Source organism: Siniperca chuatsi, linkage group LG4, assembly GCF_020085105.1.
Source record: "Siniperca chuatsi isolate FFG_IHB_CAS linkage group LG4, ASM2008510v1, whole genome shotgun sequence".
NCBI classification, from domain to species: Eukaryota; Metazoa; Chordata; class Actinopteri; order Centrarchiformes; family Sinipercidae; genus Siniperca; species Siniperca chuatsi.
The window spans coordinates 31382994-31393632 of record NC_058045.1 but is presented as its reverse complement, the minus strand read 5'-3'; the positions used below and the strand labels follow the sequence as shown (position 1 = coordinate 31393632).

Sequence of the window (10639 nt, the reverse complement as noted above, 5' to 3'; positions counted from 1 at the left end):
TATAAAATCAGCAGCCAAGAGTCCAGATCTAGCAGTTTGTGAATTTGGGCCTTATACTGACGAACAGTTCACCCCAAAAGCAAAAATACATATTTTTCCTCTTACCTGTAGTGCTATCTGTCCATCTAGATTGTTTTGGTGTGAGTTGCCCAGTTTTGAAGATATCAGCTTGTTGAGCTGATTAATGAAGGATTATCATAGATGTATGTGCTAAGACAGAATACAGGTGCGTCAATGAGAGGGACCCAGGTGGGACGGTGAGGTCACAGGGAGCAGAGGTGAAGAAGGTGCAGGACTTTAAGTACTTAGGGTCAACGGTTCAGAGCGATGGAGACTGTGGAAAAGAGGTGAAGAGGCGAGTGCGAGCAGGTTGGAGCGGGTGGAGAAAAGTGTCAGGTGTGTGATAAAAGAGTCTCAGCAAGAATGAAAGGAAAGGTGTTGGAGACGGCGGTGAGACCAGCGATGTTGTACAGCTTAGAGACAGCGGCGCTGAAGAAAAGACAAGAGGCAGAGCTGGAGGCAGCAGAGCTTAAGATGCTGAGGTTCTCTTTGGGAGGGACGAGGACGGACAGGATCAGGAACGAGGACATCAGAGGGACAGCTCATGTTAGACGTTTCGGAGATAAAGTCAGAGAGGCCAGATCGAGGTGGTTTGGACGTGTTCAGAGGAGAGACTGTGAATATATTGGTAGAAGGATGCTGAGGCTGGAGCTGCCGGGCAGGAGGTCTAGAGGAAGACCAGAGAGGAGGTTTATGGATGTAGTGAGAGAGGACATGAAGCTAACTGGTGTGAGTGAAGAGGACGCAGAGGACGGGGTTAGATGGAGGCACACGATTCGCTGTGGCGACACGTACTTAAGTAAAGATGGGTTCTTATAGAGTACAGCTGCACGAAATGTGGTGCTTTTGTTTCTCTCCTGCCATTTTTAGATGCGAAACCATACGGTTTCACCTTCAGCTTCGGCGAAACTCATTCACACACTCACAGGATCGCGATCAGCGAGGCGCGCTCCAATAAGCTGTTAGCAGTCGCGTGATTCTGACGACGCTCAAAACGAGACAGGAAGTGAAAGGCACAACGGACAAGATGGAGAAAAGCCCGCACTGTGCTGGTTACTGCGTCGCCCAAGTCAACACGTGTGTGAAATCTCGTTTGTTCGTAAATTATGGCTAAAAACCTATTTTGAGGTCACAGTGACCTTTGACCTTTGAGTCAAGCGTCACCTATTCAGCGTCCGACCAGCTGAGTTATGGTGTTGAATAACAGCAACAAAAAAAAGGACATTATGATGTCACAGTGACCTTGACCTTTGACCACCAAAATCTGATCAGTTCATCCTTGAGTCCAAGCGGACGTTTGTGCCAAATTTGAAGAAATTCCCTCCAGGCGTTTCTGAGATATAGGAGGCATAAAAACTCATTTAAAATACTTACATTTACCTTTAAATAGTGCAATAACACACTCTCAGTAAGATAAGTGTCATTAACTTTGCAATTAAATCTGAAAGCTGAAAACGTTAGAGCAGACGTGTGAGGCAGGCAGGCCTAAATGAAATCAGAAAGGTGAATTTAAAAGCCTTTACAAAGCTGATTTTGCTATTCCATTTTTAAATTCAGCTATCTATTCATCATTTTAAGACTAAGAACAAGGAGCTATTGTTTTAAAGTATAATTTCTCTGGTGGCACACTCGAGGCTCGGCACATGTAGGCTAGTAGATAAGTTCATAATGTATATAATAATCTGGTTTTATTACGTTACTTCTCACATCTATACTATGCATCGGTTTGTGCACTTCCTTTTGCTGCCGTGACACTCATTTCGTGAGATTAAATATATTAATCTGATATATTTTTTCAGTCCACAGGCTTGCACGTTTCGGCAGGTCTGTTTTGCACTGAGATGCTTTAAAGATGTGTTAAAAGGCTGCAGAACAAAAATATTCACAAACCTAAAAACATTTTTTTTTTTTTTTTTAAACACTCCACGGGGTGTGAATGACTTTCTGATTCTAGTTTATTTTAATCCTTTTGCGGTTTAGAGCGATGCATTTAAAAGTATGGTGTCACTCGGTGTTGCAGTGCAGCTTTGTTAGTCTCGTATCTCCCAGGGCCCTTGAAGGCACCATTGGCAAGCCCGGTGATGACGTCAGTGGCTGGGTGTCTACACCTCGCAGGTTCAAGTCAGGACTTAAAGACTTTTTAATCACAAGACCAAAGGCTGCATTTCAGTTAAAGGGCAAGTCCGGTGTTGTTTTGTCACGACGTGCACACTGGCCGGTTCATCGGAATCAAACGTGTCACCTAAATGCAACAGTTTGGCTCTTTCGCGTGTTTTTATCAGCTTGTTGTGGAGGCATCAGCTCCACCAGACAGCAGCTACACTATCAGTATTTGTTCTCAGGATGCATTTATCACTAGTTCTGCAGAAAACAATAAAAAAAGATTTGTTTTAAAAAGTAACACTCTCGGTTCCTTTAACATGACAATGAAACCAACTGTTTCTGGAGGATTTGGAAGATTTTTGAGGTGAAAACTTAAAAAATAAATAATAATAAATAAGTGCAAATAGAAACACACGTATCTACTTTAGTGAATGTTGATGACGACAGTTAAACTCTTTTAATCCAACATGAGGCGTGTTCAACAGAGTAAAAGATGCAATCAGGAAACAAAATAATGAGTTTAAAGGCCCATCCAAAAAAAAAAAAAAAGGTTCTTCTGTAAGGCACCAAGGTTCAAATGAGTAGTGTTTTTCTGAAATATCTTAAATGATGAAACCTCAATATGAAGGTTCAGCACTGCCCCCTACTGGCTGCAAATCCACATCTGAACCTCTTCAGTTACCAGGTTAAAACGGGGATTTTATCCAAAGAAAAATGTCCATGATAACGATGATGAAGACTCTCTCCCATCCGACCCAGTGGAAGACTGTATTTGCACTGGGCAAAACCCAGTTTGAACGTGTGAAAACCGGTTCTGACTGAAGCGATGAAAGAAAAAAAAAAAAAAAAAACTAACTGAAAAACCTTAAAGAGAGTCGAGCAGCTGCGGTTTGCGTTTGAGAGCAAATCATCTAAATTAAGAGTTAATTTTTAGGATCATCAGAAACGAAGTGATGAGCTTCAACACCAATAAAGGCTGCTTTTTAAAACTTCCAGCAGCTTCAGATTTGTTCTTCCGGTTCACACAAACGTCCGAGAGAAGCTTTTTATCCTCCGGTTTAAACTAAAAGAGACGTTTCTGACTGTTCGCTGGCGCTACGGTCGCTCTGGAGGCGTGTCTGGTTTGCGAAGGTCACCATTGGCCACAGCAGCAGTCTTTGAGGTGTCCGTTTCCTGTCGGATATCCGCTACATGTCGTTTGTTGCTCCCCTCTTCCTCTGCGGCGCCGTTCATCTTCCCCTCCCTCTTCCTCTTGCAGACCAGGCCGGAGTCTGCCTCGCCGATACGACCCTCCGGTATTCCCAGGACTCGCAGACAGACGATGGCGGCCGCTTGTTCGGCAAATTTCTTCGACTTCTCCCTGAAAATGACGAGATAATTTAACATGAGAGCCCTCGGGTCTATGCTGCTGCTGCGTAGTGTGTGTGTGTGTGTGTGTGTGTGTGTGTGTGTGTGTGTGTGTGTTTTACTGACCACAGTGAAGATCTGTATTTCTTCTCTGCTACAGTCACGATGGACTGAAAGGCTCGATCCTGCAAGCGCTGCACCTGAAAACGCAACACACGCGAACACAGTTGACGGCTACAACACCAACTACAAAATAAGACGGTGTAGTCCCTCATTCATTCGTCCAGCAGTGCTCCATCGTAGAAAAGGTTTCAGTCGTAGTCATCTGGACGCTGTTTTCAGAATCAAGACGTTTCGGCTCCCATCTGGAAGTCATTCTCAATTGTGAAAAAAATGGGGCGGGAACTAGAAATTTAAGCTACTCTGTGTTACATAAGCCCCGCCCTCAGGAAGGAGTCTACCTGAGTTGATTAGCTGGTTTCACCTGAAACTGACCTAATTGTTTCCATGATGGCCCAGTAATCAGTAATCAGGCCTATTGTTTTCTGGCTGTACCTCCCTCATCACTGTTAAGTACCTGATTAGCATACGATTGGCGTGACCAACGTGCTAATACACTGCGGTAGACTTTGGGCAGATTGAATCTCAGACCACCATTTCTGTTCAAAGAGGGGTTTTCTTCATTTCTTCACAATTGAGAATCACTTCTAGATGGGAGCAGAAACGTCTTGATTCTGAAAACAGTGTCCAGACGACTACGACTGAAACCTTTTCTACGATAGAACACCAACTACAGTTCGTCACTGCGGATCTCAACAGACCCTGGAGATGTTGGTGCTACTGATTTCCACGCTTGATGAAGCACGTGTGGCTTTATACTGAAATATGCGGCCAGGTGGACAGCCTCCTGCTCGCAGAATAAACTGCGTGTGTCAAATGTAAATCACATCTGACGTCTTTGTCACACTGATCTGTTGCACAACTTTATCAATCGAGGCTCAAACATCAGCTGGTAAAGCAGCTGATTAACCAACATTTAGTCACAACAATCAGGAGCTCTAAATCTGAACACCTCTATAATAAACAGAAATCTCTCAACCGTTCCCACTCACTCATCAAGGTGACGGTGTAAACGGTGACATTAAAAAGGTCCAGTGTGGAGGATTTAGTGGCATCTAGTGGTGAAACTGCAGATCGCAACCATCTGAATCCCGCTCGCCTCACCCTCCCCTTCCAAGCCTGTAGGAGAAACTACGGTGGCCGCTAAACTCGCGAACAGCCCTCTCTAGAGCCAGTGATTGGTTTGTCCGCTCTGGGCTACTGTAGAAACATGGCGGTGCAACATGGCGGCCTCCGTGGAAGGGGACCCGCTCCCTCTGTAGATATAAACGGCTGATTCTAAGGTAACGAAAACACAACGCTTCTTATTTTCAGGTGATTAAACACTGATGAAAACAAATATTATATATAAATATTTATAAATAAATATTATATTCCATTTCTGCCGACAGCTGCTCCTCAATGTTAAACTAAAATGCTTAAAACATGGGAAACATTTTCCCTCAGATTTTCAGGGGCATTTTGGTTCTTTTTGTGTTTCATTTTATTTTCTGTCGTAAGTTTTGTTAGAAGCAACTTAATTCCTGCTCAGGTGAAGATCTTCCCATCGACAACCAGCGCAGTTATCAACATAAATGCTATCAGACTGGAGCAAAACCCAGAATCAGCTCCAGTATTACCCTCAGCATCAAACTCAGGACTTTGGGCGTGTGCTTCAGTGTCCGTTTCAAAGCTGCAGAAGTTCACAGGGCAGATTTAAGTAACTCAAGAGTTTCTTACCGTCTCATAAAGCGGCTGCTCCAGTTTCTCCTTGCGGCTCCACTCAAGCAGGAACATCTTTGGAGTGATGTGAGGCGGATACTCCCTCCTAAAAGCACAAATACAAGTCGAGATCATCAAACGTCTCCTGAAAAATACCTGCTTAGTAAAAGAAAACAAAAAAAAGAAACCTTCACGAATATTCACGGGGTGAAATAGTGAAATTTGCAATGAGATTGTGAAGTATTTTCAGTTGAATGCTAACATAGCATGATAACATTAGATTGTGACATATACATACTAAACTTTAGTATGCTAACATGCTAACTGGATGGCAAATTTATAGCATACATGAGGCCGTTTCAAAGTGCTTTACACACGAGTATATTCACATGCTAACAAACGTTCGTATGTGCACGATGACATGCTAAATATTACATGCAAACTTTAGCATACTAACTGGATCTGGGTGGCGAGCTGCTGCATACAATTGCCCTTACAGAAATAAATAAAGTTGTATTGAATTCAAGTGAATTAACATTCTAAATGTTAGGCGCTAACGCTAACACATCACCATTCAGCACAAAACACAGCTGAGGCTGACAAAGTCCAGCCAAGTCGGAAAGCGTAGAGCTAAATCTGACAAACTCTACAAATAGATCACACTAAAATACCAACATCTGGTTTTACAGATCACACTTCCTAGTGCGGTGGCACAAATCTCTCACCGTACATTCATTAAGATGCATGATAACTGACCGCTCAAACTTGACAGCCATGGTGGTGACGTCTCCGTCCATTACGAGTCGCTCCGGCTGGCTGCTGCTCTGCAGGGCGTCCCTCCTGGCCTGCAGCCGTTCCTGCGTCTGCTGGTACAACTCCTGCAGCCCGTACGCCTCGCTACAACGCAACATTCACACCGCGTCACATTAAATCACCGCCATCGGACACCAGCAGTCGGCTGTGTCACCTCCGGTTTATAACGAAAGTCCTGTACCTGATCTCAGCGTTGGTCTGAGCCACCTGCACCTGCTTCCCCAGAGGAGACTCCACCTTGTCTCTCAGCATCTGGCACAGACAGTACTTTGAGTTGAACGCGTGGTTGTCGTATCGGATCGCCTGTGAAACACAAGACAACCAGGAACTGAGTCAGCCTGCATCCAAGTTTCCCCACTGGTTTGTCAGAGAAGTGGAAGACGTAGAACAGAGGTCAGAAGTTTCAACTTCCAACTTAAACAAAAACAACAGTTTTCAGTAAAGCAGGAAATGAAAATTAACTATAATCCACACACGCGACAAATTAAAGACATTGCTATACTTTTAATGCCTCACATTAAAACCATGGGTCTGTGATCATACAGACACTCACATATTTGAGGTATTCCTCCATGACCTTCTCTAAAGGAAGTGGTCCCTGGCTGCTGAACACCGATGCGTTCCACATGGCGGCACGGGCCAGCATGACCGACGAGGCGCCCGTCGCCTTCCTGAACTCCTCGATGTCGGCGTTTGTCTTCACCAGATCCAGAGAACCTCCACTGCAGGAGAGACGGGACACCGGCCGGGTTTAATGACTAATTAACAAACTGATTTTCTGTCCTGCATCTGGTTTCTGCTGCTATGAAAAAAATCTACTTGGAGACCTGAAACCCGCTTTAGTGGGTTTCTGTAATCTGGCACAAATAACTTGGTTTTTTTGTCAAAGCTTTGTCGTTGTCTTATGTTTATGCATTTGGGAGCAAAAATGGACTTACAAAATTCACGTTTTTTCAAAACATCAATTTCTTTTTGTCGAGTTAATTCTATTTATTTAGCCCAAACAGAAAGATCAGGAGGTGTTGAGGCTTACTTGGCGATGACGGGGATGGAAATCGCCCGAGCGACGGCCTGAATGTAATCGCAGTGGACGGGGTGTCTGGGACGCTCCTCCTTCAACCTGAACACCGCATCAGTCAGCAGAGAAACACGGAAATGTTGCAAGTAAACGCATCGTAATGCATGAATGAAGCAGGCCAATCAGGTAAAACACCAGACCAAGGGGAAAAAATCATGAATTATAACATGTGTGCACAAAAAGCAGCATGAGATAGATAGATAATATAATATTTCACGTTGTCTCCATGATGCTGGTGTGTCTGTTGAGGGACCTGAGCAGTTTACCTGCCGTGAACAGCGACAGCAGCGACGCCGGTCTTCTCAATCCTCTGGACCAGACTGACTGTCTCCTCCAACTGAAACCAGTGAAGAACATGAAGCCAGTCACAGCAGATGTTACTGGGGGACACTGCAAGACTTCCTCACTTTAAACAGCTGATAAATCTGCCTCTGGTGTTAGGACAGGCTACTGTAAGACAATATGAAATATAACATAACTGACAACTACAATAACCCTGATGGAGAATACAAAGTGAGACACATTCATACGATTACAAACCTTTTTAAATGCAGTAAAAACATCACGAGACAACAATAAATAAAAAACATCCTATCATAAAAGAAATCTGAATGAATTCTGAATGAAATTAGAGGGAGAGATATTGAAAGAATCGGATAAATGTCGACATAAACATGAACTGATAATGATGAATTTTCACATCTTACCGAAGGCAGGATTCGGATTTTACAGGTGACGGGTATGGAAACTCCGGTGACCAGCTTCTTGAGGATCTACAGATAAAAGTTACTTTGATAGTTAATCTGCTGTCTTTTTGTCCATATATAATCAATGGTATTTCAAATGCAAAAAGAGTGGTGGTGGTTGATTATATATATATATATATATATATATATATATATATATATATATATATATATATATATATATACATACACTTTAATACATGCGGTTTGTCAGAGACACGTTGTCTGGGGGAAGTACTCACCGCCTCGATCTTGTCAGGATCTGACAGAAGAGCAGCTCCCATCCCGCCCTGCAAGAGGTCAGAGGTCAGCCAGAGGTCAGCCAGAGGTCAAAGGTCAGAGCAGCAGCAGGTTGGTTACAGACAGGAAACTCACCTTGGTGGAGTACTCTTTTGGACAGCCCATATTCACATCGATAGCAGCCACGTCCTTCTCCCTGTACGACAAAGCAGATGAACTAGTCTTTAACCGGCCAGATTCAACAATGCATCATGGGATACAAAATGGCTCATTCACCACTTATTCAGTGTATTACAAATAGTGTATTTTCATCATATTTCCATTTCCCCCCCTTCTTTTTTTAAATGTGTATTTTTAGAGTTCTATTGTATTTTACTCTGCAAATTAGTTAGTACTTTAAAAAGTAAGTGTTTCATTCATATTTCCTCTAAGTGTCAGTCTGTATGATCCTAAGTCACTAAACTGGACATTGATCACGCTGTGCAATATACTCTTTTCAGTTTAAAATTCCCTATTTATTGATATTTATTCATACCTCTATTACTGCTGTGCAATATCCACCGTCTCTTAATCATCTTAATAAGCTACACTTAACTTGACAGTTCATTACTTTATACCGTATTATTATCATCAACCGGTAAACCCACTTTGTACTTCACACTTATTTTATTTTATGCTTATACCCAGCTGGTGCTTAATTAATCTGACCTGTATTATAGTGTATTATATTTTTTGCTTGGTACTTTTCTTCCTGTGTGCACTGACGTGACAGTGAGCTGCTGTAACAAAAGAGTTTCCCCTCGGGGGATCAATAAAGTATTTGTGATCTGATATTTGAATTTTATGTCACACTACAATTTTTATGTGAATTTTATGTCACACTACATACTTTGTATGTAGTGTGTTCAAGTGGTGTCACGCCACACTACTACTACTCACACAAGCCGGGCCACGGTCAGCGCTCTGTCTGGGTCAGCAGTTCCCTAAACAAAATTAAAAAAAATAAAAAAGGAGACAAGTCGCGGCTCCGACTGTGAATCTACAAACTGTCTGCACACGTGGGAGGAAAATATTCATGTTTCCTGTCTCACCATCTGGAAGACGACTCTGTCCTTCTCCCTCTCACAGGTCCTGAACATCACTCGATCATCTGGGGCAACAAAATCCACCGTCTCCAGCACCTCTGACACACACACACACACACACACACAACAAAAAAATAAAAAAACATGATGTAAAAGTGTGTCTTTGCCTTGTGTCAGTGGGTCTGGATCATCAGATACCATCTGGTGTGAAGGAGGAATGAACTAACCGTTCACCACTCTCTGACACTGGGCCATTTTGATGTCGATCAACTCCTGAAACAGTAAAGCAAGAGAGTTAATAACACTTTAACACTGATTTCACACTTGTTTCCCTGCCAAAGCCTCCACCCTCACCTCACAGTAAACCACATCAGCTCCGTAGTCCAGAGCCAGCAGCCTCATGGGCAGAGTCCCCACCCGGACCATCGGAGCCAGGGCGGTGATGTTGCTGAAGCTCAGCCTGCCTGCGGCCTTCATGGCGGCTCAGTCGTCCTGTTACCGACACAGAGGAGACAGCACTCATTCAGACACTCGTCTATAACCACTGGGTAACATTATCAACTGTTCTTGATTCGTTTTACCGCGATAAACCTCGTTTTCTTACACAAAGACCCTCACGCCAAACTCCGGTCAAAAATCAGTTGATTTGATGCGGTGTCGGTTCTGGCCCAAGTGCACACTTAACAAACGACAACTGAAGGCCTTAAACTTAAGACCTTAATTTGTATAATTTATTCTTCGACCCGGGAAACAATTAGCACACATATAACAAACAATATTAACTTGTAGTACCGCTTCTATATCTTGCTACTCCTACAGGTCGGCAAATTAATCTAGCTTTCTCCAGCGGTAAGAGCCAAGAATAAATTAAGATTTTATTGAAATTGAATTGCAATTAACGAATCAAAAGTGTGCCGAAATAACTACAGAGCGATGACGATTTGTAAAAAGATCCCATTTATGCTCTGGCAGGTCTGTTCGCTAACCGCCAAGCAAGCCACCTTTAAACCGCGACCTTTCTGAATGTAGTTTGGCGGAACGGATCGATCAGGGCTATGCTATGCTAACATTCTAGCTGCTCTGTTGCACCATGACGTTAGTTAAATAGTCATTAATATATTAGCGACGCTTATGTTTATACAGATGTTTACCTATATACTGTATGCCTTTTTTTAATGAATTAAATAAACTCACCGGCATTTATGTTGTCTAATATTGATGACAGCAGCTGTAACGTGTGGTCATGTGGGGCAAAAATGAAGCATGCTGTTTAAACTTCCTGTTTAGACCTCTACGTCATCATGCCATTATAGATCAGTGGTAAGTAGATCAGCACTACATTGAAC

The 10639-nt window shown here is 43.0% G+C and overlaps 1 protein-coding gene across 3 annotated transcripts; it reads right to left on the bottom strand.

Annotated features, from left to right (window-relative positions):
- Positions 1–2591: 2591 nt before the first annotated feature.
- On the bottom strand, positions 2592–10639 carry dus2 (dihydrouridine synthase 2). 3 transcript variants are annotated; one of them, XM_044193932.1, is made up of 16 exons: positions 10488–10639; positions 9648–9785; positions 9521–9566; positions 9300–9391; positions 9148–9191; positions 8344–8404; positions 8211–8258; positions 7930–7995; positions 7489–7559; positions 7178–7264; positions 6698–6866; positions 6326–6447; positions 6088–6228; positions 5350–5437; positions 3637–3710; positions 2592–3523 (listed from the first exon to the last, which is right to left on the bottom strand). In XM_044193932.1, exons 2-16 carry the CDS (start codon positions 9768–9770, stop codon positions 3259–3261), a joined length of 1497 nt encoding a protein of 498 aa, XP_044049867.1. In that variant the 5' UTR covers positions 9771–9785; positions 10488–10639; the 3' UTR covers positions 2592–3258. The 3 variants fall into 3 exon arrangements, with proteins under 3 accessions (XP_044049867.1, XP_044049868.1, XP_044049869.1); XM_044193933.1 differs by lacking the exon at positions 10488–10639 and adding an exon at positions 9898–10349; XM_044193934.1 differs by lacking the exon at positions 10488–10639 and adding an exon at positions 9875–9894.

Coding starts and splice junctions, on each gene's coding strand:
- dus2 (XM_044193932.1), bottom strand. CDS start 9,770: ATGAAGGCCGCAGGCAGGCTGAGCTTCAGCAACATCACCGCCCTGGCT. Junction 9,567..9,647: donor CTGATGTGGTTTACTGTGAG/GTGAGGGTGGAG, acceptor TTACTGTTTCAG/GAGTTGATCGACATCAAAAT. Junction 9,392..9,520: donor GTGTCAGAGAGTGGTGAACG/GTTAGTTCATTC, acceptor TGTGTGTGTCAG/AGGTGCTGGAGACGGTGGAT.